At 46.9% G+C, this 23,207-nt stretch overlaps 1 protein-coding gene across 5 annotated transcripts in view; it reads left to right on the forward strand.

The window, feature by feature from the left end:
• Positions 1–20,794, forward strand: part of LOC106560231 (ubiquitin carboxyl-terminal hydrolase 24) — a 37,561-nt gene extending 16,767 nt beyond the window's left edge. For 3 of the 5 annotated variants that reach the window (XM_014122872.3, XM_014122874.3, XM_082956907.1), the window contains 42 exons: positions 3,519–3,671; positions 3,814–3,945; positions 4,026–4,137; positions 4,449–4,525; positions 4,690–4,830; positions 4,939–4,992; positions 5,126–5,308; positions 5,477–5,686; positions 5,798–5,971; positions 6,065–6,150; positions 6,241–6,349; positions 6,535–6,690; positions 6,805–6,998; positions 8,900–9,122; positions 9,737–9,899; positions 10,090–10,251; positions 10,331–10,401; positions 10,473–10,633; positions 10,886–10,947; positions 11,048–11,239; positions 11,352–11,611; positions 12,068–12,313; positions 12,425–12,523; positions 12,778–12,860; positions 12,968–13,109; positions 13,212–13,540; positions 13,717–13,838; positions 14,359–14,500; positions 14,595–14,745; positions 14,936–15,031; positions 15,146–15,363; positions 15,493–15,700; positions 15,784–15,873; positions 16,019–16,121; positions 16,265–16,383; positions 16,469–16,582; positions 16,832–16,897; positions 16,989–17,055; positions 17,124–17,202; positions 17,387–17,462; positions 17,790–17,987; positions 18,216–20,794. In XM_014122872.3, coding sequence (XP_013978347.2) covers positions 3,519–3,671; positions 3,814–3,945; positions 4,026–4,137; positions 4,449–4,525; positions 4,690–4,830; positions 4,939–4,992; positions 5,126–5,308; positions 5,477–5,686; positions 5,798–5,971; positions 6,065–6,150; positions 6,241–6,349; positions 6,535–6,690; positions 6,805–6,998; positions 8,900–9,122; positions 9,737–9,899; positions 10,090–10,251; positions 10,331–10,401; positions 10,473–10,633; positions 10,886–10,947; positions 11,048–11,239; positions 11,352–11,611; positions 12,068–12,313; positions 12,425–12,523; positions 12,778–12,860; positions 12,968–13,109; positions 13,212–13,540; positions 13,717–13,838; positions 14,359–14,500; positions 14,595–14,745; positions 14,936–15,031; positions 15,146–15,363; positions 15,493–15,700; positions 15,784–15,873; positions 16,019–16,121; positions 16,265–16,383; positions 16,469–16,582; positions 16,832–16,897; positions 16,989–17,055; positions 17,124–17,202; positions 17,387–17,462; positions 17,790–17,987; positions 18,216–18,278 — 5,886 coding nt within the window. In that variant the 3' untranslated portion in view covers positions 18,279–20,794. The remainder of the gene's footprint in view (positions 1–3,518; positions 3,672–3,813; positions 3,946–4,025; positions 4,138–4,448; positions 4,526–4,689; positions 4,831–4,938; positions 4,993–5,125; positions 5,309–5,476; positions 5,687–5,797; positions 5,972–6,064; positions 6,151–6,240; positions 6,350–6,534; positions 6,691–6,804; positions 6,999–8,899; positions 9,123–9,736; positions 9,900–10,089; positions 10,252–10,330; positions 10,402–10,472; positions 10,634–10,885; positions 10,948–11,047; positions 11,240–11,351; positions 11,612–12,067; positions 12,314–12,424; positions 12,524–12,777; positions 12,861–12,967; positions 13,110–13,211; positions 13,541–13,716; positions 13,839–14,358; positions 14,501–14,594; positions 14,746–14,935; positions 15,032–15,145; positions 15,364–15,492; positions 15,701–15,783; positions 15,874–16,018; positions 16,122–16,264; positions 16,384–16,468; positions 16,583–16,831; positions 16,898–16,988; positions 17,056–17,123; positions 17,203–17,386; positions 17,463–17,789; positions 17,988–18,215) is intronic. The other 2 variants (XM_014122873.3, XM_014122875.3) reach the window with 1 other exon arrangement.
• Positions 20,795–23,207: the final 2,413 nt, after the last annotated feature.

Genomic DNA, 23,207 nt, shown 5'->3' on the forward strand with positions numbered 1-23,207 from the left:
GGTAGTTGTCACTTTAAGGAAAAACCTCAATCACAAAATTACTCGCTGGCACAGCGCTGCATCTCGCACCAAGCGTTGCCTAAGTGCTATCTGGAATCCGTGGGACGTCCCCTACAAATGGTTACGCTAAGGTTTGGGTTAGGGTCCCAAGGATTCTGGATAGCACTAACCCTCCGTGAACGGCGTCAAGTACTCTCTCACACAGCTAGTTGGCTAGCTAGTACATGTCATGGAAAGGGGGATGATGATTGGTGAAACGTGAATTTGGACCAGTCCCTATCAAGTGGCAATGAACCCATACATCAAAACGTAGCTACGAAGTTCTACTTTGTATCCTGTAAAGGTAGTTTTTTTTGTCTCTGAAAACATTTGAATAACTGGTTGAGGAATAACCTTCGCAATGAGCAAATATAACATCCCAGATTTCACTGGCTTCACTAAAGGGCTGTAACGGCACGTACTTTACATTTGGGCATAGCATCAATTGTTGTTTCATGACACTATATGTTACACTATATGGCCGTGTGCATTTTTGGCACTTTACTCAGCACTCACCATAGAAACAGTAGTTTGTTCACAATAGTTCACTCTCCTCCCGGGTTGCCAGGTATAGCTAAAATTTCTAGCCCAATGACTACTCAAAACCTGCCCACAAAGCCTGAAAACTAGCCCAAAATGTTTTTCCTGCAGCAAGAGAGGAGTTGCCACATTTAGCCAATAAACCCTTTTTCCATAAGGTTGACATAAGAAGCAAAATTTAGTTTTCCATTAAAATAATAATTATTGTCAGCCAACGTGACTAATAATGGAATTTGAATATGCTGCAAGAGAGAAGATAATTTGCCCTTATTAAACTCGCCAGATGTTTTCCATCAATTGATGTTGATTTAACTTGTTTGACTGCTATGATTAAGCAATAAGGCCCGAGGGGGTGTGGTATATGAACAATATACCACGGCTAAGGGCTGTTCTTATGCACGACGCACCGCAAAGTGCTAGGACACAGCCCTTAGCCGTGGTATATTGGCCATAACCACGAACCTCCAAGGTGCCTTATTGCTATTATAAACTGGTTACCAGCGTGATTAGAGGGGTAAAAATAAATGTTTTGTCATACCCATGGTATACGGTCTGATATACCATGGCTTTCAGCCAATCAGCATTCAGGGCTCGAACCACCCAGTTTATAACTGTAAAAAATCCCTTATGCGCATGTCCATAACAGTAGATAAATCCAACCGAGGCGTTTGCGGGGTGAAAGTTTGACAGAGGATCTCAAAATCTCTGTTCAAAAAACACTTGGACAAATTTCAAAATAATGTTAGGCTATTTTCTGGCAATTGCGGTCTTATTATGTGCAAGATGTTAAGACTACAAACCGTTATAAATGGCCTATTTGCGATTTCAATAGGCTTAGGCTAGGCCTACTAAAATCAGGGTTTATGATTGTAATTCAACTTGGTTTAGCTAGCCTATAGCCCCTGATAGCCTACATTAGCTTAGGCAAGATGTAAGATGAATGATTTAACAGCTTGCTTAGTTCATATTGACAGACTAATGTATATAACATGAATAACGAGGTGATTTCGAGGTAAGAAGTGCTTCTGTTGCCCAATAGCCTGCTGGAAGAGGCTACTGAGGATGGGGTCTTAATTTCAATCACTGAATCATATATTAATAATATGGATATGAACTGAAAAGGCTTGTCAACAACAGCCAGTGTTTTTTTTATTTTATTTTTATTTATGTTTACCTGTAGCCTAATCTGACAGATTTTTCAATCTAATGCATTGTAACAACAGCTGATCTGCAATTGTGATAGAATTGTGACCCATGATCACAATTGATAACTTCCAATTTCATTGGAAACATGGCAATTAATAACTGCATAATAACACAAGGCTACAACAACAATGAACTGAAGTTAAAGGCTATGTATTAAATCAGTTTGCCAGCTCCAGGTAGGCTACGCTAGTGGCACATTGATTTGCAATGACTCCAGTGATATCGTCATTTCAACATAGACCGCTACGCCACTAGGGAGGCTAAGACATTGCATCTCAGTGCTAGAGGCATCACTACAGAACCTGGTTCGATTCCAGGCTGTATCACAACCGGCCGTGATTGGGAGTCCCATAGGGGGCGCACAATTGGCCCAGCGTTGTCCGGGTTACGGTTTGGCAGGGGTAGGCCGTCATTGTAAATAAGAATTTGTTCTTAGATGACTTGCCTAGTTAAGTAAAAAGAATAAAATAAAACATGGCATAGAAATGAATGTATCAGATGTATCACTCCACATTCAATGTCAGTTTCATTGTGTAGCACTCGAGACCCAAGAACGGAGCATGCATAAAACCCTTCACTTGATATGGTTTTCCATAAGCAAAGTCGACATTAGAGTGCAGTTTAAACCACTTCCAATCGAATTCATCTAATGTGCTCTAGAGCGCCTAAAGTCGTTTTCTTTAGCATTGTCGCCTTATTTCAGTTCTAGCACATTAATGTTTTATAGAAAAAGGGTTGGAATAGGTATCTCCATAATGACAATCCAAATAGCATACGGTTGGGAATAGGTGTCTCCATAATGACAATCCAAATAGCATACGGTTGGGAATAGGTGTCTCCATAATGACAATCCAAATAGCCTACCTACAACTGGTAAAAAGTTGTCATGACGTGCGCGCGTGCTGCTCATGTGACTCCTGCGTGCTGCAGCGCTCAGTCTCAACATAGTCTCAGTCTCCGCCCCCTCCCCACCACTCACACACTCAGCAACAGGCTGCCTTACTACCTGATAGTAAGCAGCAGCAGGTCACAGTGAAATATATATTTTTAAGAAAAATGCCATGGCGGCCGCGGTGCAATTTAGAAGTAGCCCAAAAACCTCCAACCCGCGACCAACACATTTTCATCCATTTTCACCCACGACATCGTTTTGAAAGTAGCCCAATTTGTAGCAAAACATACTTCTTGTGCTTCACGGAGCAGCACAGAGCTGTTGTGGAGGAAGTTGTTAAGGAAGTGATTTTGTGTTTATACAAGACTTCCCACCTTCAACTACCATCAACCAATCATGTCAATGCGGAGCCATACGGAGCCCTCCACATTGTTACAGAACTTGAGGCACATGGTGAAAGGGTACGGAGCTGGATTTGGCCTCTGTATGTCTCCAGAAGCTCTGTAATTGCGTCGCACCCGCCATACAAAGCCTCCGACCACATTTCAGGATCAAGCATAAATTTACTTTTAGTGTAGCGTGCCAAAGCAATATAGGCTTATAGCTATTTAAAGAGCGACCTCTTCAGTACAAATAACAACATGCAGAAACCGTCAACTTCTATGAAGAACAGCGTTTTCTCCGCATCTTATATCGGTCCTTTTCAATGGATTAAACGCTGATACAAATACATCGGTAAAAGGCTAATATTGGTCGACAATATCAGTCAACCGATAAGTCGGGCTCTGTTACAGACATCAAAATCCACAGACACATCTTCATAGCACATGTGCTCCCCCAGCAGAGCATCATCCAGGACTTGAAGAAAAACTTTGAGATCGTCAAACTGATTACAGGATCTCTGGTGGTCTGTCATCGACTAGCGGTGTCTGCCGCTGGGAATAATGGACTGACCGGACACACACTAGTGGACGGACGATACACCTACCAGGAGGTACAGTTCTGTCTGTCTGATTTGCTTTGGTAGAAGTTTATGTGGTTTGAGATGCTGGATGATGGATTGAGGATTTTGATATCTGTGAGATAAACACATGAAGTCCTTGCTGGTTCCTGACTCACTCTCCCTCCCCCTCCAGTATCTAGATGGCCACCTGAGGTTCCTGGCCTTCTTCCTCCAGGAGGCGAGCCTCTACCTGGTCTGGAACAGAGCCAAAGAACTATGGGACTGCCTGGTCTCTGGACCCGAAGTCTGCGAGCTGGACAGAGAGGTACACGCACGTGTTACATACTCTATATTCCATAGTCTACTCCATCTATATACTAACTTTGGCTGTGTGTGTGTGTGTAGATGTGTTTTGAGTGGTTCACTAAGGGCCAGCATGATCTGGAGAGTGATGTTCAGCAGCAGCTCTTCAAAGAGAAGATCCTCAAACTGGAGCCCTATGAGATTACTATGAATGGTGAGACACACACAATCACACACACATTTGATACATTATTTCGTTAACATTTTTGTTGATGACCCACTCTTTTTTAATATTTTATACAGTGCCTTCGGAAAGTATTCAGACCCCTTGACATTTCCACATTTTGGTACGATACAGCCTTATTCTAAAATATGGGGTATTGTGTGTAGATTGAAGAGAGGAAATAAATCATTTAATCCATTTTAGAATAAGGCGGTAACGTAACAAAATGTCTGATTACTTTCCGAATGCACTGTAGAGCTTACATAGTGGCTTTAACCAGTGTTTTATTTGGGATATTTCAGGCTTTAATCTGTTTAAGACCTTCTTTGAGAACGTCAACCTGTGTGACCATCGCTTGAAACGCCAGGGGACTCAACTGGTGAGTCAGTCCACACTAGGGTTGCCAAGGGAGAAGATAGAACTAGTAACCTGTAAAACCATTTTTTGTTACTTTCAAGGATTTTATAAAATGTTATCACATGACGACATGTAGTGGCGTCATGTGTGGGACTTAGAAACCCTAACCCTGTTGTGTGTGTGTAGTGTGTGGAACGGCTAGACCTGGCTGGGATGGACTTTATCTGGCGCATCGCCATGGAAACGCCTGACGAGGAGATCGCTAACGAGGCCATACAGCTGATCATCACATACAGCTACACCAACCTCAACCCCAAGATGAAGAAGGTGTGTGTGTGTGTGTGTGTGTGTGTGTGTGTGTGTGTGTGTGTGTGTGTGTGTGTGTGTGTGTAGCAGGACTACAGTCTCTGGTATTCACTCTTTGTGTCTGTGTAGGATTCTGTGTCTTTACACAAGAAGTTCATTGCTGATTGTTACAAACGACTGGAGGTGAGTTCTTCATTCATCACAACTATCAGATGGAATGTGTTTAACTTCTTATATAAGATAATTACATACTATGCTAATAGAGCTTACTGACTTGATGAAATTAAGTCTCCTTGCCTTGTTCTTTCTCTCTCAGGCGGCCAGTTCAGCTCTAGGAGGGCCCACGTTGACTCATGCTGTTACCAGGGCAACCAAGATGCTGACCGCAACCACCATGCCGACTGTAGCCACGTCTGTCCAATCACCTTCCAGGTCCACCAAGCTGGTGATCATTGAGAGGCTGCTGCTATTGGCTGAGCGTTATGTCATCACTATCGAGGTAGTCCTCTCTCTGGCTCTGACATCACACTAACCAAGCAATTTCAACTGGTTTTCACCCCCCAACATATCACCCATAGTTACAAACTATTTGCATTTGAGTGATGAGAAGGGGGGTGAAAGAACGAGATGGACACATGAAAAGATGACTCTGTGTTTCTATGTGTAGGACCTGTATTCTGTGCCTCGTACCATTCTACCTCACGGAGCGTCGTTCAACGGCCACCCTGTCTCTCTACACGTCACCTATGAGTCCACCAAAGACAGCTTCACCCTGGAGGCCCACAGTAACGAGACTGTAGGCAGCATCCGCTGGAAGATCGCTGAGCATCTCAACTGTCCAGTCGACAACGTTCAGATCTTTGCCAACGACAGTGTGGTGAGTGTGTTATTTGTGTCTCTGTAAGCCAAAAGATTGGTGGGGGTGTGTGTGTGTGTGTGACTGTGTATCATATGTGTGTGTTTTGTGTAACTCTCTCTCTGTCTGTAGTTGACAATGAACCGGGACCAGAAGCTGCTGTCCCAGCTGGGGTTCAGTGATGAGCAGTCTCTGACAGTGAAGAGCTCTGGTACAGGGACACCCTCTGGTGGCAGCTCAGAGTCCTCCGTCTCCGCTTCCTCCTCCAGCTCCGCTGTCTTCAACTCAGCCTATGCTATGGAACAGGTACACCACACACATGCGCGCACATGTATATAGAAACACGTTGAGTTAATGTTTGATTATGTGCTAACGGTGTGTGTGTGTGTGTGTGTGTAGGAGAAGTCCCTTCCAGGTGTTGTCATGGCGTTGGTGTGTAACGTGTTTGAGATGCTCTACCAGCTGGCCAACCTGGACGAACCACGGTGAGTTACTCACGCAGATACTTCAAGGATCTGAACCTGACTCCCGAATGGTCAGAAATGTATAACGTTCTGTGTGTGTGTGTATTCCAGGATAATTCTGCGTGTACGTAAGCTGCTGCTGCTGATCCCAACAGACCCAGAGGTTCAGGATGCTCTAGATAACTTTGTTCCCAAAGAGTCCAGTGTCTGGAGTCACCAGGTACATATATATTAACTAGTTTTCTAGCTACTAACACATCAGTACTATTCTATTCTAGTCCTGTACTAACAACCATCAGGTCGGGCCCAGTGGGTAAGGCTGTGTTTAGGTTGAAATTATGATGAGGAGAGTTAAACTCCTCTGACCTGAGCCAGTGTGATAACGTGTGTGTGTGTCTCCTGTAGAAGACATTGTTCACCCTGGGTCAGGGGTCAGGCTCTCGGTCTCCGTCTCTGGGTTCTAAGCAGCAGCACCAGCCCAGTGCTGCCTCCATCTTAGAATCACTCTTCAGATCCTCTGCTCCCGGGATGTCCACCTTCAGAGTCCTCTACAACCTAGAGGTACACACACACACTAAATATATACACACACACACACTAAATATACACACACACAACACTCACATTTGTGCACGGACACATTTCTTCCTTTGAAATCTCTTTCTCTCTCAATAGGTGTTGAGTTCTAAGTTGATGCCGACCTCAGATGATGAGATGGCTAAGACCAGTGTCAAGTCATTCTGTGAGAACTTCCTGAAAGCAGGAGGACTCAGTTTGGTGGTGAACGTGATGCAGCGGGATTCTATTCCCTCTGAGGTGGACTACGAGACCAGACAGGGAGTCTACTCCATCTGTCTACAACTGGCCAGGTATACACACACACACACACACACACACACACACACACAGCACATATGTTTTTCTAGCCTTGTGGGGGGCTAACATTTATTTCCATTCAAAATCCTATTTTCCCTAACATTTAACTCCTAAACTGAACTCCTTAGCCTAAAATAGCTTTTGCCCTCATGGGGACATGGGAAATGTTCCCACGAGGGAGAGGTTTTCCTTGTTTTGCTATCCTTGTGGGGACTTCTGGGGATTTCTGGTATCCACGAGGATAGCAATACAAGCCCACACAAACACAAATAAATATATACTGCTCAAAAAAATAAAGGGAACACTTAAACAACACATCCTAGATCTGAATGAAAGAAATAATCTTATTAAATACTTTTTTCTTTACATAGTTGAATGTGCTGACAACAAAATCACACAAAAATAATCAATGGAAATCCAATTTATCAACCCATGGAGGTCTGGATTTGGAGTCACACTCAAAATTAAAGTGGAAAACCACACTACAGGCTGATCCAACTTTGATGTCCTTAAAACAAGTCAAAATGAGGCTCAGTAGTGTGTGTGGCCTCCACGTGCCTGTATGACCTCCCTACAACGCCTGGGCATGCTCCTGATGAAGTGGTGGATGGTCTCCTGATGGATCTCCTCCCAGACCTGGACTAAAGCATCCGCCAACTCCTGGACAGTCTGTGGTGCAACGTGGCGTTGGTGGATGGAGCGAGACATGATGTCCCAGATGTGCTCAATTGGATTCAGGTCTGGGGAACGGGCGGGCCAGTCCATAGCATCAATGCCTTCCTCTTGCAGGAACTGCTGACACACTCCAGCCACATGAGGTCTAGCATTGTCTTGCATTAGGAGGAACCCAGGGCCAACCGCACCAGCATGTGGTCTCACAAGGGGTCTGAGGATCTCATCTCGGTACCTAATGGCAGTCAGGCTACCTCTGGCGAGCACATGGAGGGCTGTGCGGCCCCCCCAAAGAAATGCCACCCCACACCATGACTGACCCACCGCCAAACCGGTCATGCTGGAGGATGTTGCAGGCAGCAGAACGTTCTCCACGGCGTCTCCAGACTCTGTCACGTCTGTCACATGTGCTCAGTGTGAACCTGCTTCATCTGTGAAGAGCACAGGGCGCCAGTGGCGAATTTGCCAATCTTGGTGTTCTCTGGCAAATGCCAAACGTCCTGCACGGTGTTGGGCTGTAAGCACAACCCCCACCTGTGGACGTCGGGCCCTCATACCACCCTCATGGAGTCTGTTTCTGACCGTTTGAGCAGACACATGCACATTTGTGGCCTGCTGGAGGTCATTTTGCAGGGCTCTGGCAGTGCTCCTCCTTGCACAAAGGCGGAGGTAGCGGTCCTGCTGCTGGGTTGTTGCCCTCCTACGGCCTCCTCCACGTCTCCTGATGCACTGGCCTGTCTCCTGGTAGCGCCTCCATGCTCTGGACACTACGCTGACAGACACAGCAAACCTTCTTGCCACAGCTCGCATTGATGTGCCATCCTGGATGAGCTGCACTACCTGAGCCACTTGTGTGGGTTGTAGACTCCGTCTCATGCTACCACTAGAGTGAAAGCACCGCCAGCATTCAAAAGTGACCAAAACATCAGCCAGGAAGCATAGGAACTGAGAAGTGGTCTGTGGTCCCCACCTGCAGAACCACTCCTTTATTGGGGGTGTCTTGCTAATTGCCTATAATTTCCACCTGTTGTCTATTCCATTTGCACAACAGCATGTGAAATGTATTGTCAATCAGTGTTGCTTCCTAAGTGGACAGTTTGATTTCACAGAAGTGTGATTGACTTGGAGTTACATTGTGTTGTTTAAGTGTTCCCTTTATTTTTTTGAGCAGTGTACATTGTTAGACAGGTTGAATGTGATTGGATCTTCCTTTTCCCTGCAGGTTCTTATTGGTTGGCCAAAGTATGCCATCGTTGCTGGATGATGATGTCATCCGAGAGGGCGACACGCTATCTAGTCGGCCATTCCGTAACGCAGGGCGACCGGGGAGACAGCTGTCGCTGTGTGGAACGCCTGAGAAGAGCTCCTATAGACAGATGTCTCTGTCTGAACGCTCCTCCATCAGAGTAGAGGAGATCATCCCTGCTGCACGTGTAGCTATACAGGTACACACACACACCTCTAATGCATACCTACCACACACCTAATACAGGTACACACACACCTCTAATGCATACCTACCACACACCTAATACAGGTACACACACACCTCTAATGCATACCTACCACACACCTAATACAGGTACACACACACCTCTAATGCATACCTACCACACACCTAATACAGGTACACACACACACCTCTAATGCATACCTACCACACACCTAATACAGGTACACACACACCTCTAATGCATACCTACACCACACACCTAATACAGGTACACACACACCTCTAATGCATACCTACCACCACACACCTAATACAGGTACACACACACCTCTAATGCATACCTCACCACACACCTCTAATGCATACCTACCACACACACCTCTAATGCATACCTACCACACACACCTCTAATGCATACCTACCACACACACCTCTAATGCATACCTACCACAGACACCTCTAATGCATACCTACCACACACACCTCTAATGCATACCTACCACACACCTCTAATGCATACCTAATACACACACACACACACACACACATACCTCTAATGCATAACTAATAAACACACACACCTCTAACCCTGTCTCTCCTCTGTAGACGATGGAGGTGGGGGACTTCACCTCGACGGTGGCGTGTTTCATGCGTCTAACCTGGGCAGCAGCTGCCGGCCGATTGGACCTCGTCGGCAGTCCTCAGCCAATTAGACCTGAACACAGCTCACTCCTCCCCCTCGTGGTCCGCAGCCGTGTTAGCAGCACTGGTGAGACCAGACACAGACACACACACACACACACACACACACACACACACACACACACACACACACAAGAAACTGATGGATAATAATGGCACCGACAGCCTGAATTATCAGCAATGAAATGGATTATCGCCTGTTTCTCTGGTATTCTGATTGTTTTGCCTTCTACTGATGTCTGTTTCTCTTTCTACAGGAAGTAACTGCAGCTCCAGCAGTGAGGGTGAGGCGCCGCCCACAGCGTTGCATGCTGGGATATGTGTGAAGCAGCAGAGTGTTTCTATTAAAGACTGCATCATCGCTAGAGAGGCCCTGTCTCTACTGGTCACCTGCCTACAGCTACGAACACAGCAGCTAGGTAACACGTCACACACACACGCACACACACACACACTATCTTGTGAAGACCGAATGGTAACAGTGTTTCTCTCTATCAGGGTCATTCTACAACCTCCCCTGTGTCAGCGACTTCATCATCGACATCCTGCTGGGATCAGCCAGTGGAGAGGTAGCTAGGGTGTTTGGGGGGGGGGGGGGTGGAACTGAGTGTGTGTCTTATAACCCGTGTCTCTATGTCAGATCCGGCGCGTGGCGTGTGACCAGCTGTACACTCTGAGCCAATCGGACACGTCTGCGTTCCCTGAGATCATCAAGCCTAACGTGTTCCTGCTGCAAGTCGTCCTCACCTCCCAGCTGCCCCTCTGGAGCCCCACGTCTGTCATGAGAGGAGTCAACCAGAGGTACACACACCTGTTGTCGTTGCTGCTGGGAGGCAGTAGGAAGTTATGTTTGACAGCAGATGGTGCCAAATTGTCTGTGACCAATGATAGATTGACTAAATGGAAAATATAATTGGAAGCTGATATGTAGCGTCATATAGCTATAGTTGGTTATAAATGTATTTGGATGTATAGCGCCAGGGCCCATTTTGTTCAGTGTGTGCCTGTCTATCTGTCTATATCTGAGTGTATAATATTGTTCTGTCTGTCCAGGTTGCTGTCTCAGTGTACTGAGTACTTTGAACTGCGATGTCAACTATTGGATGATCTGACCAGTGAGTTTACAACACGCGCGTGCACACACACACACACGCACCAACAGTTTTCCAACACTGTCATTGACGCATGAGGAATGCTCCTGTCCCCCTCCCTCAGGTTCAGAAATGGAGGTGTTGTCAGTGAGTGCGGTGGCCATGTTGGAAGATGAGATCAGCTGGTTGGATAACTTTGAGCCCAGTTGGAGCTCTGAGATGGAGACCAGTGAGGCTGACAACATCCTGCAGGCTGGACACCTCCGCCTCATCAAAACACTACTGTCACTCTGTGGCACCGAGAAGGAACATCTGGGTGAGAACACACACAAGCATGTTTTGAGATTTTGATTGGGAGGTCGTACGGCCATCTGGAGCTCGTAGACGGTGTGTGTTCTGAAGTCTCTGTGTGTGTGTGTTCTCCGCAGGTCCCTCTCTGATCCAGCAGCTGTTGGATGACTTCCTGTTCCGAGCGTCCCGCATCATCCTGAACACGTCTGACCCCGCCTCTAGCTCCCCCCCCAGTCACGACTTCCACCCCAAGTGCAGCACGGCCAGCAGCAGACTGGCAGCCTACGAGGTGCTGGTGATGCTGGCAGACAGCTCTGTGGCCAACCTACAGCTCATCACCAGAGAACTGCTGTCCATGCACCACCAGTCAGACCCCTCGCTCAGCAAGGAGTTTGACGTGAGTCTCCCACACATGCTTGCACACACACACAACAAAGAAACAGAAGTGAATGGAGAATTGCATGATAGAACTGAAGTGTTACAGGTGCGTGATAGAACTGAAGTGTTACAGGTGCGTGATAGAACTGAAGTGTTACAGGTGCGTGATAGAACTGAAGTGTTACAGGTGCGTGATAGAACTGAAGTGTTACAGGTGCGTGATAGAACTGAAGTGTTACAGGTGCGTGATAGAACTGAAGTGTTACAGGTGCGTGATAGAACTGAAGTGTTACAGGTGCGTGATAGAACTGAAGTGTTACAGGTGCGTGATAGAACTGAAGTGTTACAGGTGCGTGATAGAACTGATGTGTTACAGGTGTGGAACGTTGTATGAAAGGCTAATAGGTCTTCTTGATATAGTCAGTCTACCTTCAACGTGTCTTTCTCTTCTGTTCACTCTGTGCCCCTCTCTCAGTTCCTCCCGCCGGTGGACAGTTGTTCTGTGTCAGGGTTCGTAGGGTTAAAGAACGGTGGAGCCACCTGCTATATGAATGCTGTATTCCAGCAGCTGTACATGCAGCCTGGCCTGGCTGAGGCCTTTCTGTCTATAGAGGACGACACGGAGCAGCCAGACGAGAGTGTTTTCTGTCAGGTCCAGTCTCTGTTTGGACACCTGATGGAGAGTAGGCTGCAGTACTACGTCCCTGAGAACTTCTGGAAGGCATCTAAACATGCGCACGCACTACACACACACACTAATTTTAATACACAGCACATACCCAACTGACTACCATGTTTGGGTCAGAAATAACAGCTGTATGTGTTTCTGTAGATCTTTAAGATGTGGAATAAGGAGCTGTATGTACGGGAGCAGCAGGATGCCTATGAGTTCTTCACTTCACTGGTGGACCAGTTGGATGAGCATCTCAAGGTAACACACAATAGCAAAAGGCACTTGTCTTTTCCCACTAGCACTGACTTTGCTGATAAATACTTTGTGGAGGGAAAATGTACTTGATACGATTGTGATGTGTTGTCTCAACTAGCTAGTTTATGACTAAAATGTCAAATGTAATGTAACACACACTCTCCACTATTCACATCTACTTAACACGTGTGTACTACAATGTAACACAACACACACCTTTATTATTATAGAGATGTTGGGTCTGTCTTGTTTTTCAGAAAATCGGCCGTGAGCAGATCTTCAAAAATACTTTCCAGGGAATTTTCTCTGATCAGAAGATCTGCAAAGACTGCCCTCACCGGTGAGCGCACACACACACACACACACACACACACACACACACACACACACACAAAGGCAGCCATCACGTATAAACTCCTAACTATAACCTGTGACCCCTGATCATAGGTATGAGCGAGAGGAGACGTTTATGGCGCTGAACCTGGGTGTGACTTCCTGTCAGAGTCTGGAGATCTCATTGGACCAGTTTGTCAGGGGGGAGGTGCTAGAAGGAACCAACGCCTACTACTGCGAAAAGTGCAAGGAGAAGGTGTGTGTGTGTGTCTTAATGTGTGTGTAAAGAGGGTGTTTATTAAGTCGCTGTCCAGTGTTGGTGTACATGTATGTTAACGTGGTGTGCGTATCTCTCCAGCGTACCACAGTGAAGCGGACCTGCATAAAGTCCCTACCCAGTGTTCTCTGTATCCATCTGATGCGCTTCGGTTTCGACTGGGAGAGCGGACGCTCCATCAAATACGACGAGCAGATCAGGTTTCCCTGGGTGCTGAACATGGAGCCCTACACAGTGTCTGGCATGGCTCGTCAGGATGGGGGGGCGGAGGGGGGAGACGGCCGGGGCGAGGCAGGGGGCTCACCCAGGAAGAAGGTGACCATCTCAGAGAACTACGAACTGGTGGGAGTTGTAGTCCACAGTGGACAGGCACATGCTGGACACTACTACTCCTTCATCAAGGACAGACGGTAAGAGAGAGACACACACACACACACACACACACACACAAACACAAACAAACACTTAAGTATCATAAAAAATATCTCATGTTTAAGACAAGTACTTGTACTTTTAACACAAATGATCAACTTATCATCCTGTCCTCTCCCTCTCTGCTCTCCCTCCTTTCCTCTCCTGTCCTCAGCAGTGCTAGGGGAAGGTGGTATAAGTTTAATGACAACGTGGTCGAGGAGTTTGATATGAATGACGAGACTCTGGAGTACGAGTGCTTTGGAGGAGAGTACCGGCCTAAAGTCTACGACCAGTGTAAGTCCTATTTAACAGGTAGACCAAGTAGTGGATGTCAACAAAACATTCTCAGCAGCAAAAGTTGTGATGTCCCTCGGGTAGCGTCCTTGGTCCCCCTCTCTTCCAGTTCCTTCTGTACATTAGTGGTAATATGTAACTTTTTGGGCGACCCGACCAAATTCACATAGAAATGGGAGTTATAGATCAATCATTCCATTTGAAAGCAAGTCTAAGAAGCAGTATATCTGTTCTATGTGCAGTATTTCTATGCTTCCCTTAAGTTTTGTTTTTGTGTCTTTTTACTTTCGGTTTTGTACACCAGCTGGAACAAGAATGTTTTTCACAGTGGTTTAGATGGTACAATGATTCTCTACACTATACTATCTTATTTTGTAACATAAACTGAAATTTGGCGAACTATTAGTTTTAGCAACCAGTAAATGGTGGAGCGATTTCTGCGTAGTGCACCTTTAATGACATGAAAGATCAAACATCCCATTCTAGGTGTGTGTGTTGGTCTGTATCTGTGTGTGTGTAGCTAACCCCTACCCTGACGTGCGGCGCCGGTATTGGAACGCCTACATGTTGTTCTACCAGAGGATCAGTGACCAGAACTCTCCTGTCCTTCCCAAGAAGAGCAGAGTCAGCGCCATGAGGCAAGAGGCAGAAGACCTCACACTGTGAGTCTCTCACACACACACACACACACAGTCTAAATATACACACCTCATACACCCACACAACTCACACTTTAACCCTCTCTCTCCCATGTAGTTCGGCACCCTCTAGCCCAGATGTCAGTCCCCAGTCGTCCCCTCGGCCCCCCAGGGCCAACAATGACCGTCTCTCTGTCCTGACCCGCCTCGTACGGAAGGGAGAGAAGAAAGGACTGTTTGTGGAAAAGATGCCTGCTAGGATCTACCAGGTAAATACACTGGTTCAGTGGACCACGGTTTTTCATCAATAACCTGGCTTGAGACCAGAAGACTTTAATAGCACACTGTGTTCATGCTTAGGCTTTAGCTATAAAAAGCTAACAGACTCTCTTGTGGTACACAGACAACCTTCTCTCTCTGTTTGTCTTTGTGTGTGTGTGTGTGTGTGTGTGTGTGTAGATGGTGAGAGATGAGAACCTGAAGTTTATGAAGAACAGAGATGTGTACAACAGCGACTACTTCAACTTCACTCTGTCACTGGCCTCCGTCAACGCGGTACGTGTGTGTGACTGTGTGTGTGTGTAGGATAAACAGAGACGGTGTCAGCATAATTCAAGTGGTGCCTGCCTCTCCAAACTGGTCTTATAAGCAATGTGTGTTGTACTGCAGACGAAGTTGAAGCACCCAGCCTACCAGGCCATGGCCAGAGAGAGTCTCCAGTTGGCGGTCCACTTCCTGTTCCACACCTACCTCCACACCAAGAAGAAGCTGCGGGTGGACACCGAGGAGTGGATGGCTACGGTGGAGGTGCTGCTGTCTAAAAGCAGTGAAGCCTGTCACTGGATGGCTCAGTACCTGGTGGGACCTGAGGGACGAGAGATCACCAAGTCAGTACAACTATAATACTACTACACTCCACACAGAACCACTGCAGTACTAACATAACACTACTGCTTATAGTACTTACATTACTACTCATCAATCCAACTGATCTTCTCTTTCTCTCCTCCCCCCAGGGTGTGTTTGTTGGAGTGTGGGGTGAGGGAGGTGAGGGTCGTAGTGGCAGCCATCTTGGAGAAAACCTTAGAGAGTGCGCTCCACTTCGCTGACTCTGGATTGGACAGCCTGACCGACGCGCTCCTCTCCCTATTGGACAAAGACGTTCCTGAGAACGTCAAACACTGCAACCAATACTTCAGCCTCTTCAGCAACTTTGCTCAGAGGGTAACACACACAAGCACCATATGAACACATTACATGCACACATGGACAGACCCACTCTGATATCCAGTATCTCTTTCTCCCAGGGCTCTGGGCCGTGCCAGTTGTTGTTGAAACACTCAGCGTATCGCAGGATGCTCATCTTCCTCCTCGGACCCAACAGACAGAACAACCAGGTACACGCACACACACTCAATTCCTGCTCATCTGCAGAGAAATGGATATGACAGGATGTTGTTGATGGTTCTGGAAGCTCATCACCTTTTTCCCACTCCCTCCATCTTGCGTCCTCTCTATCTCTCTTTCGTTCTCTCGCTCTAGAATCGGAGGTGGAGTCCAGCCCAGGCCAGAGAGTTCCTGCACCTGCACTCCACTCTGGCCCTGATAACTCTCCACTCAGACCTCAACACACAGCACACACATGGTAACACACACACACACACACACACACACACACACACACACAGTGCACACATGGTAACACACACAAAGACACATTACCACAGTTAGGATGCTTCCATAATACGCTGATGTGTGTAACCTGACGTGATTGTGTGTTTTTCTCAGATCAAGGTGTGTGTAAGCTGAATGTGAGCAGTGTCCCTGCCTCCTCCACCCTCCTCCAGCTCAACGCTGACATCATGGCCTCGCTCTTCACCCCCGAGGGACAGCCTTACCTGCTGGAGGTAACATACAGTCTCATGTGCACACACACACATTGACGCATCTATATGGAAGAGGTTGTATTTGTAACTTTTTCCGTGTGTGTAGGTGATGTTTGCTGTGCGGGAGTTGTCCGGCCCTTTGACTGTGCTGATAGAGATGATGACGTACTGCTCCTTCTGTAACGAACCCTTCTCCCTGGGAGTACTACAGCTGCTCAAGGTAAGAACTACAACTCCCAGCCCTAAACAAATCCATTATCACAGATAACTACAAATCCCAGCACAAAACGCATCCAATACTGTGTGTGTGTGTGTGTGTGTGTGTGTGTGTGTGTGTGTGTGTGTGTGTGTGTGTGTGTGTGTGTGTGTGTGTGTGTGTGTGTGTGTGTGTGTGTGTGTGTGTGTGTGTGTGTGTGTGTGTGTGTGTGTGTGTGTGTGTGTGTGTGTGTGTGTGTGTGTGTGTGTGTAGACTCAGTTGGAGACCGCTCCGCCCCATGAGCTGAAGAACGTGTTCCAGCTGCTGCAGGAGCTGCTGGTGAGTGACAGCTGGCAATCAAACCTTTCTGCGTGTCCTTGGAGTAATGCCAGCTCCAGACTGCGTGTGTAATGTGTGTGTGTGCTCTCAGGTGGTGGAGGATCCTCTTCAGACTCAGAGACTGAAGTACGCCTTCGAGTCAGAGAAAGGCCTGCTAGGTAGGCTACCTTCCACCCTTCACTGGGCTTTTGTGTGTGCGTGTGTGACTCTGTTCTCTTGTTTGCAGCATTGATGCACCAGAGTAACAATGTGGACAGCAGCCGCTGCTATCAGTGTGTCAAGTTCCTGGTTACCCTGGCACAGAAGTGAGTTTCTCCAGAGACCGTTTTGAGAAATATGTCGCCACAATTGTCTCAGGCTGAAAATATTGAATGGGGGTAGATTTGACTGTTGCAGCAAATACATCAAAGTAATGCACATTTTTCAGTTCTGTGAAAACCTCTCATTTCACACTTCCTGATTTCACCTAACGTGTGTGTCTGTCTCCAGGTGTGTTCCTGCTAAGGACTATTTTAAAGATCTGTCTGGTCACTGGAGCTGGGCAGTGCAATGGCTGCAGAAAAAGGCAAGCATCAAGCACAATATAACACACACAATCCAGCACACTATTTCAGACCTGTCTCTCATATGTACGTATGAGTCACAGGAGGCTGCTGAGGGGAGGACAGATCATAATAATGCCCGGAAAAGAGCAAATGGAATGGCATCAAACACCTGAACTATGAGTTTGATGTATATGATTCCATTGCACTTACTTCAGTCATTACCACGAGCACGTCCTCCCCAATTAAGGTGCCACCAACCTCCTGTGGTGTGAGTGTACATGCGTGAGGCGTGTGTGTGTGTGGGAAAGTAGAGTATGCGTTAGACTAACAGTGTGTTTCTCTGTCAGATGTCAGAACACTACTGGACTCCTCAGAGCAACGTGTCCAATGAGACATCCACAGCCAAAACATTCCAGCGCACCATCTCAGCCCAGGACACGCTGGCCTATGCCACTGCACTGCTCAACGAGAAGGAGCCGTCTGGCAGCAGCAACGGCTCTGACGGTAGTCCAGCCAACGAGAACGCCGACCGCAGCCTCCGACAGGTACACACAGTCTGACAGTGTGTTTATGGAAAACTTCAGAGGTAGAATGTATAAAGAGAACAGTAACAGCCCAAGAATAGAGATATTGTCACTTCTCAGAACGGGCCTCTAAATATAGGCTGGAGAGTTTCGTATGAATCGATTTCATAAAAACTATATCTACATATCTCTTTACTCTGAAATGCCACGTCTCATGTAATCCTTCTCTCCCCTCTCTCTTTATCTCAGGGTTCCGAGTCTCCCATGATGCTTGGTGATTCAAAGAGTGATCTGGAGGATGTTGACCCTTAGATCCTCCTATCAGACACAATGACAAGACCGCACGGCTTCATACAGCCAATCAAAGACTGCTTTTCACCTCTGATTGGCCAGAATATGGAGGGAGAGGGGCCCGCTACAGCCAATCAGAACACTTATTCTCCTGGTAGCTGGGGTAACAAAGGATGCGTGAATAATCATGTGACTTTCTGCCAGACCAGACTAATGGAATCAGAGCTGGAGGAGAGTTTAGAGACCTGACTAATGGATTACAAAGCAGTTTGTCCTCTTACTGGGAGTCTGAAATGTCACCCAGTGGAGACTGGTGGGAGGAGCTATAGGAGGACGGGCTTATTGTAATTGCTGAAATGGAACGGCATCAAACATGTGATTTCCATATGTTTGATACCATTCCATAGATTCCTTTCCAGCCACTACAATGAGCCGGTCCTCCTATAGCTCCTCCCACCAGCCTCCACTGGCGTCACCCTGTTGCTTATAGTCCACTACTTTTGACCAAAGGTTCAGTGACATATGTAGTGCACTATATATAGGCAGTAGGGTGTCTTCAGATGTAGCCAGTATTGTCTCACAAGGAAGGGACGGGGTTGTTTGTTTTTTAAGTTGTTGCTCATATTTGCCATTGTAACTAAATAGACATTCATTATTGTAAAGAGCTGTTCCATAGCTGTAATTTGAAGTGTAAGATATTTTAAAGTGTCCTGTGCTCCAGTCTGTAGAGGTGTGTATGTGTGAGGCTGTGGTATAAGGTATAACCTGCGCTGGAGGAAGTGACACACACGTTTAACCGGGGTTTTTAAGTATGCACTTTATAGTCCACCCCAGTCTATATTGAAGTAGAGAAGCAGGGATTAGGTCTGCTAGACCAGCTTAACCACCCTCCTCACACACCTCCTTTTATCACATCAAACTGAGTTGTCAATGCTTTACACACACACACACACACACACACACACACAGCTGATACCTCCTCCATAGAGAACACGTGCTCCTATGGCTGTGTCTATCACTCCACTAACCACAGTGGGATTTATGGTAATGCAGTCTATGGAGGGTTCTAGAACACAAATGGAACCAAGCCAAGGAACCAATCTGCGCTCTCCTCCCCGTCCAGCTGATGAACAGTGACTCACAGTGCTGGATTTTAGTTATTTTTTTTGTTTCATTTGTTTATCAGTTGACATCACTGTACTCATGCCTTATGCCACCACAGCTGCCCTTTGACACACACAAGACAGCAGAGGGTCAACGTGCCAACCAGAGGTGAGATCAGAAGCAAGTTAAATTTTGGGTGCCAATGAAATACTCTCCCTCTTATTTATATATATATATATATATATATATACATACATACATACACACACACACACACACACACACACACACACACACACGCGCAGCGTACCCTCTGTGCTTGATCATTACATTATCATTATTCAGGAGCTTATTTGCAAACTGGGTTTCTCTTTCTTTGCCTTTGTTTATCTTTGCCATTGGGACACACAGAGTGGCATGACCTCTGACACCTAAACCCCTCTTATTGACACCACAAAGTTCAAGGCTGACCATGGTACTGCAGGCATTGTTTGCAGAAAACAAGATCCCCCATTATAGCGAATGGGAATATGGCAATCTTCATGTAATAATAAATGGAAGACAATCATGGTACCAATAATTGCTTCTATTACACCAGATATATGTCCTTGTACCGATTATTTTAAAATTGTATAGTAGCCTGTAATACCCTGTTCTGCCTTCAACTTGAGAGTCGATGAGAGGGGGCAGCACTGAGCTAGCCTGCAACGTAACTCAAACTGCACATGTTATGTCTACATAAATCTCCCACACGAGACACCATCTTAACGACTTCCTTAGCTTCAAATGCGCTATTGAATCTTCACATAGGAATGAATAGTGTCATGTGATCGATTGCTTTGTCCATTCATATATATATATATATATATATATATATGCTCTGACATCAAACAACCCCACTCTGACCACTAACCTCTTGACCTAGCCCAACCCCTGGGAGAATTCAAGTGCCTTCATCTCCCAACTCCCCTCATCCCTCTTCGCGCCTCGGGCCCTTGTCCCTCCTCTCACCCCAATCCCATACCTGTCCACAGATGACTTGCTATAATGAACTGTGTGAATGTGTGACCATGCTGCGTATTGTCCTGGTCTCAGAAGACTGTCAGAGTGGTCAGGTGTGCCAGTGACACAGCACTCCCCACTCACAGTGCAGAATGTTGGTTGACCCTCAGCAGCACCTGTAGTCCTTCTCAACTGTACCAACTAATCAATAATTTATTTTTTATCTGTGTGATAAGGGAGGGGTGAGGAAGGAGGGAAGGAATGACATGGATCCAGGATTTTATTCTGTCAGTTTGTCTGCTTTGAGCATTACTCCTGCTGATGGCCAGTCCGCTGAGGCAGAACCCTGCATGTTGAATCCCAGTTTTCATTTGTACATCAGAGTTTGATTATGGGGAAATTTGATATAAAATAAACTGGAATGCACAGCCTTTTGTACACTTTGTGTTCTTTGTGTGTCTGTGTGAAGCAGGAGTGATCACAGTAAAATATAAAATCACTGTTTATTTCAGGTCAAGCTAGTTGCAGTATGGGATAGTTGTGGGAGGAATGGAGGACCAGAGGCACAGAACCAGAGTCAGTAATCTGGTTGGTCAGGAGCTCGAGAGGGCAGGGCCACAGATGCTGACCTTGTCGTCAGTGGAACAGAGTGAAGGCTGAGAAAAGGGAGAGAAATTAGTCTAGAAGATTATCTCTCCCTGAAGCTACATCGCATCGTCAATATACAGTTATGATCACATTACTTCCTAGTAATACTACATATTAGTATATTACAAGTGTGTGTATACAGTACATGGTGTTCTTCTCCCCTGCAGCAGCATCAATGCTGTCTTCAGTTCCTCTCCTCTGGGCTCTGAGAGATCAACACCACCTGACACAGAAACACAAGCTAAGATTTGATTATGCGATTTGTTTACCCTGCGAACACTCATTTTATGTTTATGTCTCTGGGAAAGATGGTGGAGACAAAGACCACACGCTGCTACTACATCACAGTTGTATAAACCTCCATCCTATTCAACACTTTCTCTCTTTTATAAACAGATGCAAGGTGGTTCAGTGTTTGCTTGAAGGGTAACCTTACCTGAGACCTGAAAACTTGTGTTGGCTGCCTCCTCGAGGTAAGTTCTTGTTTTACCTTTGCCTAAACACACACCTGTATGTCCTTACCTTAGGGTAGCACTGGAATAGGCTCCATCCTGAGTCATAACAAACAGACCAACTAACGACACACACAGCCCCGCCCCGATCAGACCATACTGTTATTTACATTTACATTTAAGTCATTTAGCAGACGCTCTTATCCAGAGCGACTTACAAAATGGTGCATTCACCTTATGATATCCAGTGGAACAACCACTTTACAATAGTGCATCTAAATCTTTTAAGGGGGGGGGGGTTAGAAGGATTACTTTATCCTATCCTAGGTATTCCTTAAAGAGGTGGGGTTTCAGGTGTCTCCGGAAGGTGGTGATTGACTCCGCTGTCCTGGCGTCGTGAGGGAGCTTGTTCCACCATTGGGGTGCCAGAGCAGCGAACAGTTTTGACTGGGCTGAGCGGGAACTGTGCTTCCTCAGAGGTAGGGGGGCCAGCAGGCCAGTGGTGGATGAACGCAGTGCCCTTGTTTGGGTGTAGGGCCTGATCAGAGCCTGAAGGTATGGAGGTGCCGTTCCCTTCACAGCTCCGTAGGCAATCACCATGGTCTTGTAGCGGATGCGAGCTTCAACTGGAAGCCAGTGGAGAGAGCGGAGGAGCGGGGTGACGTGAGAGAACTTGGGAAGGTTGAACACCAGACGGGCTGCGGCGTTCTGGATGAGTTGTAGGGGTTTAATGGCACAGGCAGGGAGCCCAGCCAACAGCGAGTTGCAGTAATCCAGACGGGAGATGACAAGTGCCTGGATTAGGACCTGCGCCGCTTCCTGTGTGAGGCAGGGTCGTACTCTGCGAATGTTGTAGAGCATGAACCTACAGGATCGGGTCACCGCCTTGATGTTAGTGGAGAACGACAGGGTGTTGTCCAGGATCACGCCAAGGTTCTTAGCACTCTGGGAGGAGGACACAAGGGAGTTGTCAACCGTGATGGCGAGATCATGGAACGGGCAGTCCTTCCCCGGGAGGAAGAGCAGCTCCGTCTTGCCGAGGTTCAGCTTGAGGTGGTGATCCGTCATCCACACTGATATGTCTGACAGACATGCAGAGATGCGATTCGCCGCCTGGTTATCAGAAGGGGGAAAGGAGAAGATTAATTGTGTGTCGTCTGCATAGCCATGATAGGAGAGACCATGTGAGGATATGACAGAGCCAAGTGACTTGGTGTATAGCGAGAATAGGAGAGGGCCTAGAACAGAGCCCTGGGGGACACCAGTGGTGAGAGCGCATGGTGCGGAGACAGATTCTCGCCACGCCACCTGGTAGGAGCGACCTGTCAGGTAGGACGCAATCCAAGCGTGGGCCGCGCCGGAGATGCCCAACTCGGAGAGGGTGGAGAGGAGGATCTGATGGTTCACAGTATCAAAGGCAGCAGATAGGTCTAGAAGGATGAGAGCAGAGGAGAGAGAGTTAGCTTTAGCAGTGCGGAGAGCCTCCGTGACACAGAGAAGAGCAGTCTCAGTTGAATGCCCAGTCTTGAAACCTGACTGATTAGGATCAAGAAGGTCATTCTGAGAGAGATAGCAGGAGAGCTGGCCAAGGACGGCACGTTCAAGAGTTTTGGAGAGAAAAGAAAGAAGGGATACTGGTCTGTAGTTGTTGACATCGGAGGGATCGAGTGTAGGTTTTTTCAGAAGGGGTGCAACTCTCGCTCTCTTGAAGACGGAAGGGACGTAGCCAGCGGTCAAGGATGAG

Source organism: Salmo salar, chromosome 10, assembly GCF_965601325.2.
Source record: "Salmo salar chromosome 10, fSalSal1, whole genome shotgun sequence".
Classification (NCBI taxonomy): domain Eukaryota; kingdom Metazoa; phylum Chordata; class Actinopteri; order Salmoniformes; family Salmonidae; genus Salmo; species Salmo salar.